General features: G+C 39.7%; 2 protein-coding genes across 2 annotated transcripts; one reads left to right on the top strand and one right to left on the bottom strand.

The window, feature by feature from the left end:
• Positions 1 to 5,418: 5,418 nt before the first annotated feature.
• Positions 5,419 to 8,476, top strand: LOC111065489 (sodium-independent sulfate anion transporter). The gene is made up of 5 exons (XM_022353703.2): positions 5,419 to 5,942; positions 6,575 to 6,795; positions 6,869 to 7,190; positions 7,530 to 7,691; positions 7,756 to 8,476. The coding sequence occupies exons 1-5, from the start codon at positions 5,474 to 5,476 to the stop codon at positions 8,457 to 8,459; spliced, it is 1,878 nt and encodes a 625-aa protein (XP_022209395.2). The 5' UTR covers positions 5,419 to 5,473; the 3' UTR covers positions 8,460 to 8,476.
• An 11,521-nt stretch (positions 8,477 to 19,997) lies between these two features.
• LOC111065496 (tetratricopeptide repeat protein 12) lies at positions 19,998 to 21,027 on the bottom strand. The gene is made up of 4 exons (XM_022353715.2): positions 20,859 to 21,027; positions 20,553 to 20,792; positions 20,364 to 20,486; positions 19,998 to 20,305 (listed from the first exon to the last, which is right to left on the bottom strand). The coding sequence occupies exons 1-4, from the start codon at positions 20,951 to 20,953 to the stop codon at positions 20,086 to 20,088; spliced, it is 678 nt and encodes a 225-aa protein (XP_022209407.1). The 5' UTR covers positions 20,954 to 21,027; the 3' UTR covers positions 19,998 to 20,085.
• Positions 21,028 to 24,516: the final 3,489 nt, after the last annotated feature.

A 24,516-nucleotide genomic window follows, 5' to 3' on the forward strand; every position in this document is an offset into this window, starting at 1 on the left:
TACAGTTCCGTTTAACACAATCTCGAGTATGCTATAAAAAAACCATTTAACTAGAAAAATGTAAACAAAATTAATTTATTTGTTGAAGATAAACAGAAAAACTACAGGAAGTTAATCTGTGATCTATTCCAAGAACGATCTATAACCAATTGAAATCCTGTAAAAGGGGATCGTCAACTTATATATAATCAATTTCTAAGCTATCTCTTGCAATTATTCATACAACTAACAACAAATAACATGAGATTATAATTTAAAAAAAGAGATAAATAATATTTACGCGTTTCTAACTTAATTTTCTACTCTCAAAATTCCAAGTATTACTCACCCAATTCAATCAGCTGACATTCCTTTGGTGCTTCCTCAATTGAAGATCTCTCAAATATTAATCTGTTATCTTGAGTTTTGCTAGCTGCAAAATGGATTCTGTCTCATTTGTCGCGAATTTCGCACCATTTCTCAGCCATGAAGCGCCAGTGAACTGTCCTATCAGTTGGACAAATACATCTAATAATAAGTATGGCTGTGACTCAGCCTCAAGAGTTGTCTGCCACCTGCAATTAAAACGGAAGAAAATGCTGATTAAAAACCACTTCAAGTCGTATTTAATTAGAAGGTATTATCTGGCAAGTGGGTGGGCTGGCGGCTGGTGACTGGTGGATTGTAAAATAAATAAATCAATAATCATAAAATGTGCAAATGCATTTTGGCTGCTTTATAAATTTCATTAGGCATAAGTGTAAACATTTTGACATTGATGTTGGGTCTTAAGAGCTACTCAGAGCTGGAGACCCAGACGAATGCTTGTCTGTCTGTCTGTCTGCGTATTGGACTGTTTGCTGTGTATATTTCTCGGACTAAGTCCTGCGTCTCGGACTGTATTGTGTCCTGCCTGTTTGTGTGTCATGGCATTGTGTCTCCTGCCCGCTGTATTTCTATCTTTCTGTCGGTTAATCGTGTTCTTAACATCATTTTCGTCAAGAAACACCAGAGGATATGGTATGCATTGAAAGGTAAATTGAAATGTTTAGCAACTTAACTTGAGAGTAATTTAAAAATGCTTAAAATTCTGCATAAATAGCAACCGCAAGCGAAAGTGAAATTGAGAACAACGCTCTCTCACTCTCCCTCTTTCTCTCTCTCTCTCTGTGTTTTCCTTATGCTGCTTTTTGGCCTTGTCTAATGGACGCCTGCCAACAGTTGGCTCAAAATCTACTGGCTCCTTTGGGTGAGGTGGCAACCATCTCCTCTGCTCTTCGCCTTCTTCAATTCTAGCAGGAAGAAACATTGTATTCGAGTCAGGTGCGTTGTGAATTTTGCTGCAACAGTCATTATAATAATGCCACAACGAAGTGTGCTCGGAAATAATAATCAACTTGAGGGTAAGAGAGAGAGAGAGAGAGCCAGAACCAAGCACAGCTGCTGCTGCTGCTGCTGCTGCTGCTGCTGGGGGCTCTTTTGATGGTTTCAGCCTTGGACTGGCTGGCTCTTCGTGTGCAGCAAGTCAGGCACTTAAAATTTCATTTAAATATGGACTACTACTGCTACTACTCCGCCCGTTGAAAGTGCAATCGTGCATTTGTTGCAGTTGCCACTGCCGGCATTGTTGCAATAATCGCCTCAAATAATAACTTTAAGTGCATAATTTTATAAAGTTCTCCCAGATCCATTTATAGTTATTCGCATTCTTATACTTGGTCTTAATCTTCTTTGTGAGGATGTGAAAGCACGTGAGAACATTTAGCCGTAAGCTAAAGGAAAATCCAATTTAAAAATTGAGTGCAGCAAATATGGCTCAAATGTGTGAAAAGGAGTTCAATGGCGGGTATCCAGGGAGGGCAAACTCAATGCAACTGCTACTAAATGAAGAGTTATATCTAGTCAATTGATTGACTAATTTTACTACTACAATCACAGACTGATTATGGTAATTGTTGGCCATTTTCATGAAATTCTGACGAAGTTTCATACTTTTCCCCAAACTTTTCCATTCGATTTTGGCCCTCTTCAAACGCAATTCATGAACTGCCAACGTTTTCCAATTGTTTGATGGACACTCTAATAAGTAGAATACAGTAACATGAGAGATAGATTAACCCTTGGTATAGCTGTACAGTGTACACCCCCATGGCGCCCCGCATCGTTGTCGTTGTCGATGCGGATGCCACTTACCTTTTCAGTATACATTTACATGTCTAAATAACCCTCCTGTGTCTGTCTGTGTGTCTGTTGCCATAACATTCGATTATCCCTTTTGGCTAGCCACGATTTCAAATCCTATTTCTGTTACTGATTTTCGGGTGTATATTTTGCATTTCGGTTTAATTGATTTTGTGCAAATTTCGTACAAAATTTACGAACTTTTCACTACCCCTCCTCACTCGGTTGTTGGGCAAATCCATTTAGTGCTAATTGTTTGCATATATAGTAGCGTGTTTTTTTTTTTCTGTTTTGTTTTTGTATACCCGGAATCCTGTCCTGTCCGCATTTACATAACGAATGTGGTGGTGGGCGGGGGTGCAAAGGGATAAAATGAGTGAGTGGTTTGGCAGGACTACGAAATTTATTTATATATTTTTGACACGCACTGTGCACAAATGTCGGCTGCTCTGGTGATTAAAAGCAGATTTTATTCAGATTGGTTCGGATTGGTTGCCTATAACCGTTTCACATAAACAATTCAAATTTTCAGACTGTTGAAATCGTGACGTTGAATTGCAAATTAGTCATTTACCAAATGGGATTTTTGAAAAAGGTTTTTGTTACTTTTTTTGCCGCCATAATTAGTTGTGGATCAGGGGGAGGATACATGGGCTTGCTCTGGCTGTACAGACTAGTAAGTATATTGAATAATTTTGCATGTGTTGCATTAATTATAACTGCTGTATATCTGCTGTAAATTATTATTAAAGTAAATCGTACAGGGTTGGTTCAAACTTATATTGATAAATATTTTCACGAATAAATTAATTTTACATATTTCATATTTAACCATATATCAGACACTCTAAGAGATCCATAATGAAAGTTATCACTTGTTTCTGATTTTTGTAAATGCATCTAATAGATAGAATGAAGAAGAGTTGCCTAATATACTGACTAATAAAATACCCTCAACTGCAGAAGGCATATTCGAATTAAAAGTAAGAGTTATAGTAGCAAAGCAGGGGGAAGAGCCTTCTCTGACTCCCCGCGCTCACTAGTCACAAGAAAAGCAACAATTTTAGAGTAATAAACGAGAAGGAACGTGTGAGTCGTTTCTGGGGACACGACTCTACTTATACCCGTACTCAGTCAGTATATACATACATTTTTGAGCTTATGATTTTTTAGAATTTTAGAAAAAAAAAAAAAATTTTACATTTTACATTTTTTTGCTACATATGCTATCTACATCTACATATAAAATGTCTATTATACATCTAACATGTAGATTGTACATGTTCCATTCATATTCTACATCTCCTCCGCTAGGGGTTGCTCGCGCACTGAACGCGGCAGAGTGTGCGAGCGAGAAGGAAAATGAGTTGTGTTGTTGTGTCAGGAGGGTGCAGGGGAAGTAACAGAAAATTAATTTCTTCATTCTGGCTATAATTATGATCCGATCTGATTCAGATTCGGCAATCTGGTAGATATGGGCATTCTCTACGATACTGCATTTTTAGTTTTATCGTTTCTTTAAAATTGTGCCTGCCACAGATTTTCCTTCTTTGTGGGGGCGGAAGGAGGCGGGGCGAAATTTTGAAATACACTTGTAGCAGTGTGATATCACATGAGTCTGGAAACCAAATTTGGTTGCCCTAGCTCTTATAGTCTCTGAGATCTAGGCGCTCAACAAGACGGACAGACAGACAGACAGACAGACAGACAGACGGACAGACAGACATGGCTATATCGACTCGGCTATTGATGCTGATCAAGAATATATATACTTTATGGGGTCGGAAACGTTTCCTTCTCTGCGTTACACACATCCACTTTTACCACAAATCTAATATACCCCTTAACTCTTTTTTGAGTACGGGTATAAAAACCACATTTGATTTTGTTATTGCAATGCCAGGTACCTGCCAGCCTGCCTGCCTGCCTGCCTGCCTGCCTACCTACCCAAGCAATGCCATGCAATGCACCAGCAATGAACCTTTTTTTCGCCTCCTTCTTGTTCTCCCTTTCGTAGACCACTTGGTCGATCGCAGCTTGCCGAAAACCTTGCTTATGCTCGAGAGATAAGCTCGTTCTCTATCTTTCTCTTTCTCTCACACACTGCCATTTTATGTTGTTATTGTAAGGCAAATATGTATATTATTTGAATGCAAGACACACACCACTAACATAGCAGAGGAGAATTCCTCTCTGATGCTCTTCTTTGCCTCTCCCTCCACCAGCACGCCTCCACAATTGTTTTTTGTGCGTACAAAATGTGGAAAGTCAATCGAAACTTTTTAATTTTAATTTACATTAAAATTTTGTTGACATTTTATTAGCTTTTGCCATTTGTTGGGTGTCGCCCTCGCGCTTTTTATAAAATATACATATAAAATTTGCATACAAAATTTCCACACATTTCAGGACACGCTTGCTGCAGTCAAAGTTTGTTTTTTAATTTGAATTTTTTTTTATATATTTGCATAACTCAAAATCTAGACAAACAGCAGCAACGGAGCGGCGGATGGGTGGGTAGGAAGAGAACATTAAAAGGAAAAGGCACGAAAAGCAAATATGAATCATACGCCACGCCACATGTGTGGCGAATGTTCGTGCGAATGGAAAAAATAATCTAGAAATATAATTACATTAAATGGAACCAGCGAGAGACAGGGAAAGATAAAGTTTAATGACTTTTATTTTTGCTGTGAAAGATGGTGAAATAAGGGGAAATTTTATGAACATCTTGGGTAGCGAAAAGAAAAAGTTATCGTTGCAATATTTAACTGAATCTTTCTGGAATAAATATTTCATTAAACATTATCGCATGCCAAGAAGATGATGATATATATCATTTCTCATAGGAAATATTTTGTTGATACAACCGTATTTCTAAAGTCATATTTTACACATGTTTTCAATCATCTACCAGGATATAAATCAATTAACAAAACAAATTAATAAACCAACGATAATTTAGATAGCGTCGCGGATGTGGTTTAGATATAATATATGTATGATTATTGCCAGAGATCCGTCAAACCACAAAGAGAACTCGTAAAGAGAACCCAAAAACGAAACGAAACAAAACGTAGCGAAAGAGAGATAGAGAGAGAGAGAGAGAGAGACAATGCCAATTGAGGCTCTGATATGTAAGGTAAATAAACACAAGAGCAAACATCTCTCCACAAAGATGATCTACAATACAAGCTACGTTTACGATTTATACGGATCATTATCATCTAGTAGATGCGCATGGCCCGCACACACCAGTATCATTCGCCAGTCGCGTTTCGTGGCTGATAGACGTGTGTTGTGATCCAGTGATATGTATCCGCAATTGGAGACGGATGCTCAGGCCCAGGAAAAGGCAACGGCTCAGAGTCTCTTGGCCACGAGACATACACAAACGGAGGACGAGAAACCCGCACCAATATCCAAATGGAAACGTCGCCTGCATCGTCATGTGCCAGCAACCCAATGGCTACCTTTGTACTCTACAGAATGGGGCATCGATGATTTTATAGCGGGCATTACATTGGGCCTAACCATCATACCCGAGAGCATGGCCTGTGCCCTGCTTGCGGGTCTGCCGGCACGCTATGGCCTGTGTTCGGCCTTCATTGGACCGTTGATCTATATGGTGTTTGGTTCCATTGATAAGGTTATCATTGGACCCACCAGTCTGGTGGCGTTGGTCAGTGTACAATTTACGGTGGGGCGACCGATAGAGTTTGCATTTTTGCTTACATTTTTCAGCGGCATTGTACAGATAATTATGGGTGCTCTAAGACTAGGTGAGTGTATCTATCTATTTATCTATCTATTTATCTATTTATCTGTATGTTTTTGTGTGATCTCATTGCTAAATTGATTCAAGTGTTACTGCGGTGTCTGATGTTCGCCTCCCTGAACTTGAGACATAACCGAAACGAAACCAATTGAGTTGTATGTACGTCAATTTATTAAGTTATATGATAATTCATATGCACCTATTTAGCATCAATTAGCACCTTCCTTAGGTGATGATTGCACTGTTTATTCTCATTGAAATCACAATAAATTGGGGTCTACAGACTCTCATATGATATGATTCATTTAAGATTAAGTTCCATTGTGATTATTTTCTATATATTTAATAGATTTGATGATAAATTTGTTTATTTATTTGGTCTTTTTTTTATCTTGATTTTTAATTAATTTGATTTTAAGCTTTAAGACTAAATTTTATCTTTAAAATTAATAGTTTTGTAACATAAATTCTATTTTATTATTCATTTATTTGTTGCTGGTTTAATTTGTAATACCCCAAAGCGTGAATGATTTATTCGTTATTTTAGTATATGAATAATTTTTTTGTTTTTCTTCTTTGTACATTTAGTTAATTTTTTTTGTCACCTAACTTCATATTTTAATTTTATTTTTACAGGTTTCATCTTTGAGTTCATCTCAATGCCTGTGATCAAGGCCTTTTCCTCAGCCACTGCCATTTTGGTGATCGAATCACAGCTGAAAGTGTTGCTGGGCATTAAGTACTTAGTGGCGGGTCTTTTAAGCTCTGTCTCTACCCTAAGTTCTCGGATCGATGAATCGAATATGGCTGATCTCACTATGGGCATTTGTGCTATAGCTTTTCTGCTTTTACTTGAGGTTTGTGTCCATAAACTAGCCCATCCCACATATACCCTAAGCATTTCTCTCTCTCTCTCTCTCTATTTTGTAGCTACTCGAACGCGTGGCTAGCAATGAAAATTATGGAAAAGTTACACGGATCTGCTGTCGCTATTTATCCACCTCTAGGAATACTCTCATCGTTCTTATCGGGGGCATTGTCACCTACGTTTGGCTGCAACAAGCGGGCCACGTACCTTATGCTCTTAGCCAGAACGCCTTGGCCACTTTGCCCAACTTTACGATTCCGAGTCTGCAGATTGAAACGCCCCAGCGGAACTACAGTTTCTGGGATATCTTAAAGGAGCTCAATATGGGGATTATTGTCATACCAATTGTGGGCATACTCACGAATATATCGATTGGAAAGTTGAGTGAGTAATTCGCATGTCTAGACGTAGCGGGTAGCACTCGATTCTTAAGGTCTTAAAGTGTATTTGTGGTGACATATTGTCAATGTAAACAAAGATTGTGTCGAAAGAAACCTTTGAGTAATTGGGAGATACATAAAAAAAGTATGATACATATATACAAAATCAATAGTAGTACCCCAGAAATCTATTGAACTTGCTTCTAATACTATTCAGCCTTTCCCCATAAACTTATTACACTGAAGAAACCCTGAAGAACAATTTGAATCTATAAAATTATCCATCCATTACAACTTTTAACTAATATCTCTCTCTCTCTCTCTCTAAAATCCCTTTTGTCAGCTCCCAAGGGGCTGGTGGACACAAATCAAGAGCTCCTCACCGTGGGACTGTGCAATATGTTTGGCTCTTGTGTCCAGGCCATGCCCTCGTCGGGTGCCTTTACCCGCTATGCCATAAGCACGGCCTGTGGCCTCAAGACACCCATGGCAAATCTTTATTTGGGTAAGCCATAAAAAAAGTGACATAATTGCAGAAGAAACAATAATATTTAACTGTCTACGCTTAGGTATCATTGTGTTGCTGGCTTTGAGCTATCTCAGTCCGTACTTCAATTTCATACCGGAAGCCACACTGGCGGCCATTCTGATATGCTCGATAATCACGCTGCTGGACTTTAAGCTGCCGCTGCGTTTGTGGCGTGACTCCAAGCGTGACTTTGCCACCTGGCTGCTGTGCTTCTGTGTGTGCGTGCTGTTCGGTGTGGAAGTGGGTCTGTTTGTTAGCATTGTGGTGACGGCTTTGCATCTGCTATTCCTGTGGGCACGTCCCGAGGTTCGTGTGAAGATTGAGGAGCTGGATGAGATGCAGTATATCCGCGTGACGCCCGGCAATGGCATCTACTTTCCGGCCATCAATTACCTGCGGGAACGTGTCCTCAAGGCCTGCACACAGGCGAATTTCAGCATAACCGTTGTCATCGATGGCCAGAGCATTACGGGTCTCGATTACACCGCCGCCCAGGGTATATCGAAGCTATCGAGCGATCTGTGCCGTCAAGCGGATGCTGCCAGTTCCACTCTGTTAATTCTGTATAGATTCCAGGAGCCGCTCAAGCGTTTGATCGATCACACGGAAAATCTAGTCTTTTGTGAGACTGAGGACAGGGTCAGGGAGTTCTTGACCCAGGAATCACTGCGTAATGGTTATATCAATCTCAAGGAGCACATACGGGCATCCATAGATTTGGGCTATAAAATAGACATCGATTAGGGCATGGCAACGCCACCCCCCCCTGCTGTGATGCTGCTCTCCTCTTTAGCTGGTCGTTTGTATTATTTATTTAAGTTTAGTTTGAGTCGGAGAAATTGTCGCCGGGCAAATGGAAATAAAAAGTGAAAAGAAAAGTGGAACAAATGCCTTGATGGGGCAGCAATTTATAAAATCCTATCCCCCCCTTGCAGCTAGCTCTGCGCGACCTCTGCCACTCATTTGCACTCAAAGAGAGAGAGAGAGAGAGAGAGAGTGAGAGCGAGAGCGAGAGAAGTGTGAAAGAGATGGAGGAGTGTATGTAAGAGAGAGAGAGAGAGGGAGAGAGAGAGACAGTTAGATAGATGCGGTGCCGCTGGCGACGCCGTCAATGATTGCCCAGCTAATGGATTTCTGTTTACTTTTTCACTTAGTTCCGGACGCCAAAAGAGGAAAGAGAAAAAGAGGGGGCATAAGGAGAGGAAAAAACGCTGTGAAAAATAACGCATAAGAAATTAGAGAGAAAAAAGCGAAAGCTTCAGAGCCAACTATTCAGCTTCCCTTGCCTTGCCCATTCCCTCAACCCAACCATCGCATCCAAAAGGTAGAGAAAACAAAACTATAGAAAACTGCAAGAAATTAAACTAAAATCCTAGCCGTAAAGTGGATCAAACGCAGTGAAAACAAAGTGAAGGAATAATTGAAATTTCCTTAGGCGAAAATCGAATAATAAATACTCTTTATGGCAAAAGAAAACGTGTAACTAATTTTGTACAGAATTAAACATAATTTTGTAAAGTAGTTTTTGAAATTCGACGATTTGTTTCTAATTTAATGTATTTTTTGGTAAAAAAAAAAAATTTGTACTAATTAATTTTTTAATTTTATTTGTTTTATTTTTTATCTCATTTTAACCTTATTTTAGAATTACTTTATTGATTTTAGCCCAAAGTTGTAATACAAAATATAATTTCTATATAAGCACTAAAATTTAATTGATTGAAATTAAATAAATAAGTCGAATATGAACATAAAAGGTAAATATTTCTTGCCATAGGCATCCCCATGTCCTCTCGATAGCACTATATTCCCATACACACAAAAAGAATTTTTTTTATAAGCTGTAACTGTACAATACCTAGAAGAACGTTTCCTTTAGCTTATTTACCCTTTTTTAAGGAAGAGTATTTAAAAGAAATCAAGAAAAACCAGACCCAAAGCGAGTTAATTACGTAAGGTTAAGAAGAGAGTGGGAAAGAAAGGGGGAGAGTGAAAGAATAGTTAGAGATGGGGCAAAGGGAGAACCTACTGCCCGTAGGATCTAAGTAGATTTCAAGCACTTTGAGGCGTTGTAAATGAAATGCGGCGGTAGGTGCTACCCTTAAACTTCTCCTAAACCTCGAAGCGCCTATCCTGCCGCTCCTTTCATTCCACCCCCCCGTTGCCGCGGCCGTGGCTGTTGCTGCTGTTGTTGATTGCATTGGCAAACGAAGTGAGCAGATTTAATGAAATTTAAAACGCTGTCCAGCACTTGTCCAACGGATAAGCGCCACAGACAGCGAGACAGCCAGAGAGAGAGAGAGAGAGGGAGAGAGTGAGTGAGACAGCGAATGAAAGAGATGCCAAAGGATAATGCGGTCAGCCGAATGCAGATTGGACTTCAGATGCAAATTGCCCCCGCCCCCACTGGTAATTATTTCAATGGACTCTATTTGCGTAGCTTTTCAACTGCTCGCCTGTCGATTTTCCGCATTGTTAAGCTAATGAGGATTTTCAGGCTAAAGGAAAATCCTCGCCAAAGAAAAAGGTACAGGAGTAAAATCTATAATTAATATGCTAATATATCGATGAGGGGAAATCACTTTATGTCCACAAAACCACAAAAAAAAAAAAAACCAATATCATTGCCCATATCACATGTCCCGTGGACCACAAAAACCAAATATCATTCAAATTGCGGTTCATGCAATCAAATTTTCACACACAAAATAAAAAAAAATGCCACACACACAGGCACAGACAAAATGATCAAACGTGTACGAGTATGTGGCACATTTATTTTGCGGCCAGACGGATCAAACAAAAACTTGTTGACACACAAAAGCCAATGAAAAGCCCCCACAAACCCCACCCAAAAACATGCCAAAACCGCACTTTACTCGCCCAATATATTCACTTCCTCTCTCTCTCTCTGTTTATTGCTAAATATGCAATAATTTTTGTACTTTTTTTCTATTTCCTGCCATTTTCCGGCATACCGAATAAAATGGTGGCTGGATGTGCCATAGTTAGTGGTATTATTTGTAGTTTATTTTCAACCTAATAGCATTTATTTTCACATGCGGTTAGCGGGCTAACAAAAAACCCTTTGGCTCTTTTGTCCTCCATTGACTATATTTTTTTTCTTCCAACATTTGATTTGAGGCAAAAACTATCTTCTTTGTTAAAATTCCTGAATCGCATACATGTCTGATCTTTGGTCTGGCTAACAAATTGATTCTTTGTTAGATTTTATTACATACGATTAGAGGCAAAATAATAGCAGTAATATAAGCTGCTAATCAATTATATTAGAAATATACTGAAATAATTTTTTTATTTTATTTTTCTTTAAATTCAAGCAAGATAATAGCAGTAAAAATAGCGGCTTATCAGCTATTATTACATACGGTTAGAGGCAAAATAATAGCAGTAATATTAGCTGCTTATCAATTTTATTAGCAATATAAAGAAATAATTTTTTTTTTTTTTTAATTCGTTGAGCGGTTGCTCATAAGTATTTGATCCAGCTTTTAGGCCTGAAAATTTATTATCTTAATTCGAAAAAAAGACAAAATTGTTATAAAAATTCATAAAATATTTTTTCTGTATAGCGAGTCAAAGATCTAGTTTTTAGAACTCTTTAAAATTGTATTAGATTTAGCCTTAAATACTTAAGTTAATTTTGTAAATCAAAAAGATTTATTTTGTTTTTTTTTTTTAGAGTAAAACTGCACTATAATTTTAACCAATTCTGTATATATTTCAATATATATCTTTTTTGTGCTCAATTCCCATGCAGTCGAAGCCAAAGAAAAACAGAAACACATACCACATAGTACAACCTACAGAAAAATAATACAAATTAAATTTTCATATGAATTATATTGCTGGTCACGTAGGCTGAATAAGGAAGGGGAGTGGGGCGGCGAGGAGCGACAGGAGTGGGTTTGGGCAAATGTGAGGGGTGTGTATGGTCTCACAGGAGAGGGAGCTGGTGGCTGGTGTGTGGTGTGTGGGTAGAGTGTCAAAAGGGAATTGACCATTGATAGGTATTATGTGACTGGCTGACCAAAAGGACAGGCTCTGACCAACATTTAATTTCCTTTTGCTGAATGCCACCCACAACTGCCTGGCTCCAACATCTCTTCCTCTGCGCCCCTTAGAGCAGCACTTTTCCTGCTTTTCCCCGCTGCCTTCAAACCAGCAGCAACTTAATTGCTTCGCCCACGTCAATGCGACAAAACGGCAAAAGACATAATTAATAGCAGCCAGAATTGTGGCTGAGCGGGAGGAGCAGGCGAAGGAGGTCTCATTTATCGATTTTCAGCTTCCAAAAAGGAAGACCCCCAGCCGAAAGGCAAGGGGCTCCACAGCTCCTAAATTCCATTTTACCCGGCAATGTCAATTGGCCTTCGGCCATAAAGCGTTTTAATATGCGCTAAAGTAGTCAAAGTACAGCGGCAGACAGACAGACAGACAGAGAGAGCCGCGTGTTTGCTTGTTTAAATTGTTTAAAATGTCAACTTGATTGCCGCCTAATTAAATGCCAGAAATCCTTAAAGACAACAACAGCAACAGCAAGACCTGGGCAGAAAGAGGACTAATGCTGAGGGAGGAGTTCAAAAACTGTGGATAGACCTGGACGAAGAGTTCTCTCTCTCCAAGCGAAATAAACAGAAAACTTTCGCGAAATTAAGCCTAATTTCGGAGGCTGAAGCTAAGAAATACCCTGCAATATCGATGGAGTTTTTAGATTTCAGTGAAAATAATTATTTTGCACTAGTGCAAACCTCTGAGATTTATCATCTACATTATTTATTTATTATTATTATTTATTTATTATTTATCTACATTTTTAAATAAAAGAAATATTATATTTATTATGGAGCCACAAACTAAATCCCAGTTTTCATATTACACTCATCTGGAAGAGTAGTAATTAACAATTGGCTCCTCCAAAAAGCCCAATTGAAAGCAATGTCATTGAGACACAGACACAAACAACAAAGAGAGAGCTAGGGGGGGCAAAGACATTTAGGGGGCACAACAGTTCAGGGGCAAAGCTGTTTATAGTAAATAACACAGGAGTATTCACAGGATTTTGTCCCGTCTGTCTGTCTTTGGTTAGTGCCAAAAAACATGGCTTAAAGGGTTTCGTTGCCGTCTGTGGACAAGCAACCAATCAAGTGTGCCTGTGGCCAGGGACAGGGAAAAACATTTAATTTCAATTACAAATCAATTTATTTGCAAGACAAATCAAGGCATACACTTTTGATTGATTCGAAATGTACGATTGGGGAGGGAAAAGCAAGGGGAATGGTGGCTTTTCAGATGATTGTTTTTATTCTTAAGGGTTGGTGCTGATTGTGCAAGATTGTAGCGACAATTCAGACTTGAAAGAGGTCTACAAGGCGCCACTGAAACATCTGAAAGGTCATTCTAACATACAGCCAGAGAAAAAAATCACTTCAGATACTTATTCTTGTAAAGGTAGACTCTTTCCTTTATTTACTATAGACGGACGCCCAGCCATCAATCCTAACAATAGCCTGCCCCGAAAACAATTCAAAATTCAATTAATCCGATTTACAACTGAAACAACCCCAAACAAATCCCCTCAATTTGTTTGGGTAACAAGCAAAAACACAACATATTTTTGCCCCCTATTGATAAGGCACTTAATTAAATGCAAACACAGTTATTTTCAGCTTTTTTTTTTTGTTGTTTTCTGCCTCTGCTCCGCAAAAGCCAATAAATTTTTGCAATTTTATTTGAGCTTGCACTTCAATTAGAAGTGAGCAGAGGGCGCACACTCCCACCCACACACTCAATCATCAATCAAAGAGAGGGAGAGAGAGAGAGAGAAGGAGAAGCAATCAAAATCTTTGGCACACGGCCTAACAACATCTGGACACATAATGCGGCAAAAGATATGGCAGCAACAAAATGCAAAATGCACCAGCAACAGCTTGAAATGATTGCACTCGAGTTTAAGTTTCTGTTTAGAGAGAATTCACTCGAAACAGGAGTGTGGCAATCAAAATATGGCCTACAAAAAAATAAAAAGTTAAGGCCTGGCCTTTATGTACACATAAAGGGCACACACTTTTGTGTGTATCTTAAAGATACGACGACTGCTGCAAGAGACACTACGTGTGGCATACGCAATGTGTTTGTGTGCGGTTTAATGGTACCCAGCTGTGGCCGAGAGGCTTTACGACTGCTGGCTGCAACATCTGTCATAAATTGTTTTTTTTTTTTTCTTTTCTTTTGTGGGTTTTTGCCAGCTTAAAGCCCGGATAGAGCCAAAAGTTAAACGTACATCAAAAGCCAACTAATTTGGCTGTAAAAATAACATTAAATCACATTCAAGAGCGCACACATTCAGGCAGTAGATACGTATCTGTATCTATAGATAGTTGGAAAATCAAATACCCATACGATGCGATGCGATGCTCGTGCGAGTATTTGGGGTTGCACTGAAGGTAACCTCAGCGCGCTGAGGTGGCAGGGCGACTAGCTCCCCCTCCATCACGATCTGGTCTTTAAGCTTATGTTGCACTTGACTGAGTTTTATGCTTTGATGCTCAATGATTTTATTATTAAAAGCAACTTGTCCCGGGCCAGGGATTCGCCCATGCCCATGCCCACGCCCCCACGTTTCTCACTGAGGATTTTTCTCTCTCGTCCTTTTGGGTTCGTTTTTTGATGCCAGGTATTCCGAAGGGTGTGAGGGTATATTGTGTTCTGGTATTCCTTGGACCACAATGACTCTGGTTACGTTAATTTGAAAGATATAATGATCTAGCAACCTCTCAAAAAAATATTTAAATCAAATAATTTTAAAACTAAAATATAAAAATAATAAAAAAATAAACTAAATGATTTAAAATTAAATATATAAAAGTAATACACAATAGATATTACCAAAATGCATCACGATTGATTTCAAATAAAAAACAAAATAAATAAAAAACTAAAAGTTAAAAATTTAAAATAAGAATAAAAAATAAAAATAAGATTATAAAATTCAAAATACATTTAAAATAAGAATGAAAAATAAAAATAAGGCTAACAAATTAAAAATACATATTCAGCCGTGTACCAATTTTAATAGCATTCCTTTGGTTAGTGCCCTACTACTGGGTATCTTTTATTCTAAACTTTGATTACTTTCCATTGTTACTTATTTCCACTCTCTTTTTTTGGGGGGTGTTGCCCACAGCCACCCTCTCTCGTGTGGAATGAAACTGCTGCCTCTATGGTCTAGAGTCTAGACGCTGCAAAATTGCCAATGGCTTCTGGCTTTGGTCCCCTGACTGCTGCCACTGCTCCTGGTGCTGCTGCTACTTTCAGCTTCACCTTGGGAGTCGCTTAGCTGTCTAAATATGTCACTTGAATTTGATGACGGCCACTTGGAAGGAAAGAAAAGCCCTCCCCCCCCATCTACCCACACACATGCGATTAAGTTTCTCCCCTCTTTTTTGTGTGTCCTGTGTCCTGTGTGTCCTCCCCGTGTTTTCTTAAAATATTAGTTCCCTTTTTCTCCCTTTTCTATTTTTTCTTGTTTTTTTTTGTTTTGTTGTACTATGGGGAAATTGTTTTGCTGCTTTTTATTGTCATCTTTGTTATTTGTTATGGCTCGCCCCCACCACACCATGCCACACACGCCACGTGTGTGCCCCGTTTCCGTATCTGTATCTGTTATTTGCTTTCGACTTCAGCTACAGTGCGAGCAGTACCTTAGGCCAAGAGCAAAAGTTGTCATGAATAATGAAAAAGCAACGTGAATATATTTCCTTAGGTAGTGCAGGGGGTGGCTGGGCTAGCGGAAGCAATAGATTGCAGAATACACAGAGCAAAGATGTTCTCGTACGGAGTGTGTTGTGATACGTATTGGAAGAACTGTAATTAAAAAAAAGAATTCTTAATGCTTAAAAAACGAAAGGGAGTGAAAGAAAGGGTTCTGGAGGAGTACAACAATTATTGATATTACTAAATAAATATTAAATAAATAAAATAAATAATAAATAAATAAACAAATAATTAAAATAAAAAAAATATTTATAAATGGAATATTCCATTCAATAAGTTTGAATTTGTAGCGCTGGGAAATAGCATGAATTAAAAAAAAATATTATTATTATTTATTTATTTTTTATTTTATTTATTTTTTTATTATTTATTTATTATTATATTATTCTTTTTTAAGTAACCAAATCATTTTTTCGAATCGAAACTTCTTTCTCCAAGCTCTTAACTCTCACAGTATTCACATATTTCTGACTTGGGCTACCAGAAATATATCGAGTTCTTCTCTGAAGGAATTCCCCTTCGATTGCTGAAATCCAGCTGACAATTTCTGTCAGTGTTTCAGTCTTCTACCCAGTCTGAGCCTCAGCAGGTTGCCAATTGCTAATTCACTCAACAGAGACTCTCAACACTAGAGGAGCAGTCTCCCCGGCATCCACCCCCTTCCACTCACAGAGACCAAAAGTCTAGTGTCTCCCCCGTGCCTTTGTCTGATGCCAAGTCATCTGCAGCCCATCCCCCACCCCCCCAGAGAGTTTTCTTCTCCTTTGCCTTCCTTTTTTTGTATCATTTTTTTTTTATATCTTATGTAGAGTCACGTCAACACCAAGTCGCTTCTAGGGTTCGACTGTTTGCTTTGGAAATTCCTTTGCCCAGTCGTTGAGAAAATCGAAATCAAGCAAAGCAGCAAATAAACATTCAATAAGGCAGCAACAGCAACAGCAGCAGCAGCTGCAGCAGCAGCAGCAGAAGCCAAAAAAAATAAGTGTCAATCCGGCAGATGGAAACTCGGAATAGATAGAAACTCAAAATGCTAATTAAACGGGGTTGGGTATACCAGGATAAACTTTAAATGAACTGCCAGCCAACAGGGCCAAACAGAATGACAGCCAGTGTCAGCGATGGATGCAAAACAAAAACAAAACAAACAAAAAACAAAAACAAAAAAATATTCAAATATTTTCCGCCGTTTAATGAAAAACTTGGGCGGCAAATGTCAGGCAAAAATGGCAACAAAAACAAAGCGCCGCAAAACTGAAAAGTTTTGGGCCATATCAGTGGCAGGGTGGGTGGGGAAGGCTGGGGTGAAGGAAGGATTGCAATTTACCCTCAAACCAGAAACCAAAGAAAACTCAAACCCAAAATGAGTCCCCGGATGTGGTAGAACAAAGATGCTGCTAAACCAACAAAATATTACCCAACAGCAACAGCAAAAGCAAAAGCAAAACGATGTTGCCGCCTGTTGGCCCTCTCGGCTCGACTCGACTCTGCTCTACTCTGTGTTTAAACCGCAATACAGATAAAGGCCAAATTACTTTCTGGCCAAGAAGCAGCCCATAACCACAAAGACCGCAACTTGAAAACCATCGGACAAACAACAAACTTCAGGCTTCAGCCACCCACTAAAGGGGCGAGAAGACGAAGTTGTAGTTTTTGAATGCCTTCGTCCGAGATCCTTCGGGGAAAACTTCTACAGCAGATGGAAGCCTGCCCCTGGGATCACCCCTGGGAAATAAATGGGGAGGCTGATTGGTGATTGGCTCTCTGGCTGGCTGATGGTGTTGTGTGGTGTGTGATTTATAAAGATCTACTGGACTCCAAAGTGTAAGACAGACAGAGGGTTATACCTGCCACTTAACTACGGACCGGGGCAGCAGGAAAGTACTGTGAAACTGTCTATAACAGATCCCCAAAGGTTTGCAGAGTTTACATGGCTCTCTTTTTCGACAGGTGTCCGAGACATATAAGAGAATATCAGAATGAATAAAGTGAAGGCAATGAAATTTATTCCAACTGCTTTTAAGCTTAAAACAAGGGCTATTTTGGTGTATATAATATGGAAAATATATGTGAAATAGTTACAAACGAAGAAGGAGGTGCAGTAGAGAGTACCTGTGCACATGAAACTACGATTTTAGATCTTTGTTCTACACATAACATGCGAAAAGTGCAGAACAGAATCCCCGAGAATGCAGCTGGTGATCGTTCTCGGGCCCCAGAACCCAAGAAAAAACTACACACAATTATTATTATTATTGGCGTTAGACCAGCGAGAATTAAGACCGAGAATCGGTTCCAAAAACAACATATATTGCCTGTGCGTGACGAGGCAAGTAACCACAAAAAAAAAAAAAACTATTTCCTATTTTCAAAAACACTTAAAGCCCGCCAAAATTGTCATAAATCTTTCACAAATTCCACCAAAAAAAACTGGAAAGCCCTATTTCTAATTACTCGGTGAAGCTGTGGCCAATTCTCGTTGGAAAACTTTTCCCTTTAAGCCGGGCGTAAAAAACATTACCTGTTTTTCCAATAATCATTTGCCTGCTGGGTCCATATAAAGGACAGCATTAAGGGCGCACCTTTTACGAGTCGAAATCCTCTCTGGCCGAATTGTGACCACAAAAACTGTGGCACACACACTCACACACAGGAAAATCCTCTGCAGCAAAAAGCAGTTACCGAGAACGACAGCCAAAAACTTTGCTCTCTCTCTCTCTCTCAGTCTCGTGTATTTTTTGAGGGGGGGTACAAATTGTAGTTTGGATCTGTGTTTGGTGACAACCACAAAAATAAGTGTTTACAGCATTGATTACAAGCAATGGGCGTTGGCTAGAGAGTGCCAGAGTGGCACAGTGGCTGAGGCAGTGTTGATTAGAGCCGCAGCAAGCCGCAAACATTTTTGCATTTCTCAAGGCACAGCACATAGCAGCAGCAGCAGCAGCAGCATCCAGACAGCCAGAGACAGGGAGAGGGCCAGAAAGTTGGCAGTCAGTTAGCGTGTCAGTAGTGCCAAGGGATTGTTTGGCCCAGGCAGAGGGATTGACAGAGGACCGGGGCTTTGGCTTGGGGTTGGGGCTTTGCGGGAATTGGTTTAGGTGTCGACTCTGCGGCCAGCGTCGCCGTTGCTGCTGCTGCACACAAACACACAATTGACAAACAGTGAAACCCTTTTTGTGGCACTTCCGTTGCGTTTTGTTTGCTAGTTTACAACCAACAGCAATGCCCTGACTGGTTGCAAGCCTGTTGTGGCAAAAGTTTATACCCCAAGCATTTGAACTGCATTTCATTATGGGGGGGAAACGACTACGACGACTGCGACGACGACGACTGCTTCTGGACTTGCAGCAAGAGGCTGGGCGGCAGCAGACAGCAGGAGGCAGTCAGTAGCAAGCGCTTGGGTGCAGATTGGCGGCCGAGGGGCAAATGCAAATGGTGTTGGCGCCATATTGAAAGCTCCCACACACAAAATTCTCATTCCCTATAGAACGAACCTCCTCCCTCCCCTCCCCACTCAGTCTTCAGTTCTGCAATTTCCATTTGCCCCGCATTTGCAGCCGCAGTGTCAGTCTTTTGTGGTCGATGAGAGGGGCGGGTGCTGGTGCTGGTGCTGGTGCCGGTGCTGGTGCCGGTGCCGGTTCTGCTGCAGCTCCGCCAACGAAGCGTATAAGTGGCCCTCACGCTTGGAAGTTGGAGTGGAGCGTCGAGTAGATGCTACACTCCAACTTCCTTCGCTGCTGTAGCTCTGGCCTGTATATTGTATTGGCAAATATTCTCATGACAATAGGAATTTTTATTGAATTTATGCAAAACAAGAAAAGGATGCGCGCTCACCACAGGTCAGCAGTCGATGGTTTTGATACACTTTTTCCTGTTTTTGCCACGGCGCGAACTTTTGACTATAGCCCTATGATACATATTTATGTATAAATTATGCAATTTTATTTTATTTAGATTTAAATAATAATAAATAAATAAGAAGATTAATAAGTTAAATCAAAGAATACTTTTTTTTTTTGGAAGAATAGTGCTACGATATACAGGTGCCCCCATACGACTACAAATCGAATAAGTAATTGCATTGAAGCTGAATTTTGCAGCAGGTCATTATATTATTTTTTTATATTTATTTTAATTATATTAATTTTTATTATATTTATTTATTACATTTTAAAGATTTGATAATAATTTCAGGCACTTTTGCCTACACAGAAATTTATGAATAAAGCAATAGATGATCCACAAACCTCTCATGGTAGCCCCATTTAACCTACTCGTAGTGTATAAAAAAATGGAAAATTTCATCAACAAGAGGCAAAAAGCGAGCGGAAAAAAAGCCAAAACATTTTTCATATATTTTTTTTGCATATTTTTAATGATTTTTTTTTATCGAACTAAATTTGTATGTTTATGAAACTTTGCAGCAGCAGAGTTTTTGTGTGGACTGCAACTGACACCACGAGTAAATGAAACGATTTCGATTGGCATTTGATTGAATTTCTGTTTTTATAACAGAGAATTTCTCCTAATAAAATACAAATTAAAAGAAAAAAAACTAAACAAAGAAATAAATTGTTTAAAATTCGCGCATTTTTTCCACAAACATTTGAATGTAGCGCTGATCCTTGGGATTTCTGTTGAAGATAAACGCATTGCGTATGGCCACCTGAGACTCGGGCTCATTGTTGATGCGCGCTAGGGCACCAGCCCTATAAAGCCAGCCCCGCATATTACCAGGATCCAGTTTAAATACCACCATATCCAGATCTATGAGGGCTAATTTGAATTCCCTTTTCCTACAAAGTAAATGCATAAATTTTTGCCTTGATTTTTTGGGTTTCAAAATAAACCTACTTAATCCTTGCCAAGGCCCGATTGCAATATAGTACAGGCGTATCGGTCACATATTGCAGACCCTTGGTGTAAAAGTATATGGCCTTGTCGTAGATGCCGTTACGGAACTCTTCGTTGCCCAATCTGGTGGGATAAGGTATCACTTAGTATCACTCTGATGATCTCTTAGGGGAGTGCCATGCCGCATACCTGCGAAAATTCTCAGCTGCCACATGGCGTTCCCTACGCGCTTTGAGGCGCGCCTCGTGTGTCACATCGATCTGTTGCATGAATGGCATTAAATTGACTCTTCCCGACTTTATAAACTTTTTGGGTGTGTAACGAGCACTGGACTTTTGTGTGCGCTCCACGCGAGAAATCACCAAGTAGTTGCCCTCTGTCACACCCGCTGTAATATCCACTTCCTGCGTCTTAGTATCTTTGCCTCTTCTGGTGGGGAAGTTATTTAGAGCTTAGTTCAAAACATATTTAGTGCATTTTTTGTCTTGGATTTACTCTGCTGCTTTATGGGCATTGGCCATGTCATCCAAGTGCTTTAACGTTTCGACAACAAGATTTCGTTGAGTTAGAAATGCTTCCTCGGGATCCATTTTTTTTTTAAATTTATTTTATATATTTTTTGTATTTTTGATCTGTTGCTGGGAGTTTCCTTTTTGGAAATCAACTTTTCCTGTCTTTTTTTTCTGTTTTTTTTTTGTGTGCAGCCAACTTTGGTTAATCTTTTTAACTCAAAGCAATTATCATTAGGTACAGTCTAATGCCTTTTGACTGCACTGCCCCACCGTGCAACATGTGTGTCCCACTTGCAGAGCAGCCCCACAGCTGACATCTCTGGCTCGTTAGCCAGGCAAAAAGAGTTGCAGCAGCAGCATGTGGTTTTTAGGATTAGCTCAATTAAAAATTTTGTGGCATTAAAAGTGTCTTCCCAGACAGCAGTCGCATGAATCCTTGCCACAAGTAGTATGTATAAAATTGTTGGCATAAAAATAGACATAAGCCACAAGACAAGACCCAAAAAAAAACTCTGTTCGTTTTCATTTAATTTTTTTTTTTTTTAGCCCAGAAAATTATTTAATTGAGTTTGTTTGGAAAATTTCTTTTAAATTAAGAAAGTTTTTGTGCACGTGACGTTAAGGTTTTACTCTCTTTTTTTTTTTTTTTGCGTGTTGGTGATTCATTCACAACTTTATTTGTCGCCTTTGGCAGGGTGGCAGGGAAGGGAAAAGAGCAAGGCATCGCTTTGGGGCAGGCGGCAGGCACAGCACGTGCTGCACACACAGTTGCCAAAGTTTTGCTTGGTTTGGTTTTTACTGGGTTTTTTTTTTTGTTTTTTTACATTTCTAGGGGTAATCCAAACGACAATAATCATATTAAATCACGCATATGATTAGGGGAAGAGAAGGACAGAGAGGCAGGGCAACTCTAGATAGATAATTATAATTACTTAAGACTATTTTTTTTTTTTAGACCCACCTTTCAGTTGAAACATTTTGGCAAAACCTAAAAGTTTGCAGCTACAAAAGTTTAAAAAAGGGAAAAAACTTTTTTATACAGCATAAGCTTTAACGTAAATATTTCTAAAAGAGCAAAAACTGGGTCAAGTGGCAGCCATCCACTGGACTTTAATTAATGGATGTGCCACCTTTTTAAGCAAGTTCCGTGATGGCCTCTGAGATGGGCATTTAAAGGCATTCTCTCAGCATTAAATGTGGGATTTCCAAAGGGCTTTCGAAAGGTATTTTCGAAGTGTATTTAATAAAGTTCCATGCCTTTAGCAAACCGAGAAATATCAATTATAAAATAGTTAAAATATTCTGTGCACTACCCAAGACTGCTAGCAATAATAGTTGCCCCTGTTGCACCTCCCACTTGGCATCTTTTTGGGGTCATAAGGTTGCAAGATTGTTTCATCATTTTTTATGGAACGCATATTATTTTCAATTTGCCGATGAACACAGAAAATGCTCATTAATATTGGTTAGGAGTCGCTCTCTCTTGCCCTCGTCCATCGTCCTTCTGTACCATTTATGATGGTCACTGGCACAGTGACCTACACACACACACACACACACACACACACACTGTGTGTGTGGCATGCAACACGTCTGGGGGGGGGGGGTGGCAACTAAATGTGCGAACATTGCAAAAGCTTGGCATAGTTACAGGCGCTGCGATGCCTGTGATGCTGTCACGGCCGACATTGATGACTGCGTTGACAAGTAGCTTGCTCCTCCGGTGGCAGCTGGACTACTCGCAACAGGAGGCACGTGCGGGCGGTACGGGATGGGGCATTCGGTCGTCTCTCTGGAGAAATGTGTCAAGCGTGGCGACTTGAGTTGCATAAGCAAGCAGGGGCGGCAGCACAGGAACATGACACAGAGAGCAAAGGGGAAAAGGAGTGAAGGGTGGGGTGGGGGGATGGCATGCCATTCTTGGGCTTTAAACTTTTGCTCACAGCGCCCAACAGTATCTGCCGATTCTGGAAACTATGCTAAAGTTCAGGTTAAAAAATAGTTGACAGGCTAAAGCGAAGGTTAACAAATGGTTGAGGGGGCCTTGCCTAAACTTATTTTGTTCCAAAAGAAGCGGAACTCTGCCTTAAAGTCTTGTGTAAGTCTCTGATGCTGATGCGAAACGCTGACCTCCCCGCCTCAAGCTGTGTGACTTTTCAGCTCGCCTTTTCCACCTTTCAACCGACAAAAGAATGTTGTATACACCAGCAGTAAAATTGCCAGTGGCAAAAAAGAGTAGACAATTTTCAGTGGGAAATATATATGTATGTATTTTGTGTATACTCTACCCAAAGTATTGGTATACGGAGTATGAGAGCCAAAATAATTTCTAAAGGTTTCTGTGTGCGCTAGATAATTTTTGCTAGACTAGATAATTTTTTACCAATTTTACCAACAATTCCAACCACTTTAGCAGTCTTTTATTGGATTAAAAATAATATTCCTATAGTTCCGATAATTTCTATTGCCTTTCCAGCACATTTTGGCACTACTTTCCTGTCCTGTTCTTTATGCTACGCGATCTCTTCAACCAGGACCTTCTCTCTGGTTCCCAGGCCCTGTTACCTCTTTTTTTTTTGTTGTTGTGTGGCGAAGGGCATGGCTGACTGTCAAGAGTTCAACTTCAGCGGCAGCCTCGCTGCGTCTCTTCCTCTCTCAAAAGACAAGCAAAAGATTATACATTGCCCAGCCGCGGGGCATGCTTTGTAACCGAGCAGCAGAACACAGAACACAACACACGAAAAAAGGCGCAACATAAGAAAGGAGCAACAAGAGACAGAAAAATCTGGAGAGAGAGAGAGAGAGAGAGAGAGGTAGGGAGTGAGAGAGAGAGAGGTAGAGAGTGAGAGATACAGTGGCGCGAAGAAGAACATGGAAGAAATAAATTGCATAAACGTTGAGGCGCGAGTGGGGCACAAAAAACCAAAAGGCAAACATGTTTAAAATGTTGTTATTCACACACAGAAAACACACACAGAACGTAGTACACCCCGCCGAAAAACCCGTGGCTAAAATCCCCACTGTAGCCCCTCTTTTACTCCCTCCTGTAGCCTCTTCTGTAGCCTTTCCTGTTTGTGGCACCCCCATTTTATGCAAAGATTTGCATGCGCCCCTCTACCTTTTGCCACATTGTTTGTGGGCCTTATTTCTTGATTTTTACATGCTTTCTTTTTGTATCCTTTGGTATCCTTTGTTAACTTCTGTTACCTCCTCACTCTCTCTCTCTCTCTTTTTGCTACCTTTTTGGCCGTGTTTTATTTACCTTGTTAACCTTTTCATGTTGACAAACTGCGCGAAAATGTCTGTGTAAAAGCGATATGGAAAAACGGGAAAATCTGTGGAAATTACTTACAAGGAAAGGGCTGAGGCTGAGGTTTTCACTGAGGCCTGGAACTTCTGAAAAGATAAATATAACAAAATAGGGGAAAATATTAATAAACGAACGAACATTTGCGATAGAAAATAATAAATATAAAATTTTATAATTAGAGGATTTAAAAACGGTATTTCAAATGCAATTAAAAACGGTATTCCAAAAATTTGCACAGCTAACAATTTTACTATATATCTCTTAAACCACAGAAATTTCTTTAATTTTATTTTCCGAATAAACTTAATTTCATTCAATTTCCCCACAGAAA

The sequence above is a fragment of the Drosophila obscura genome, unplaced genomic scaffold (genome assembly GCF_018151105.1).
Source record: "Drosophila obscura isolate BZ-5 IFL unplaced genomic scaffold, ASM1815110v1 contig_4, whole genome shotgun sequence".
NCBI lineage: Eukaryota > Metazoa > Arthropoda > Insecta > Diptera > Drosophilidae > Drosophila > Drosophila obscura.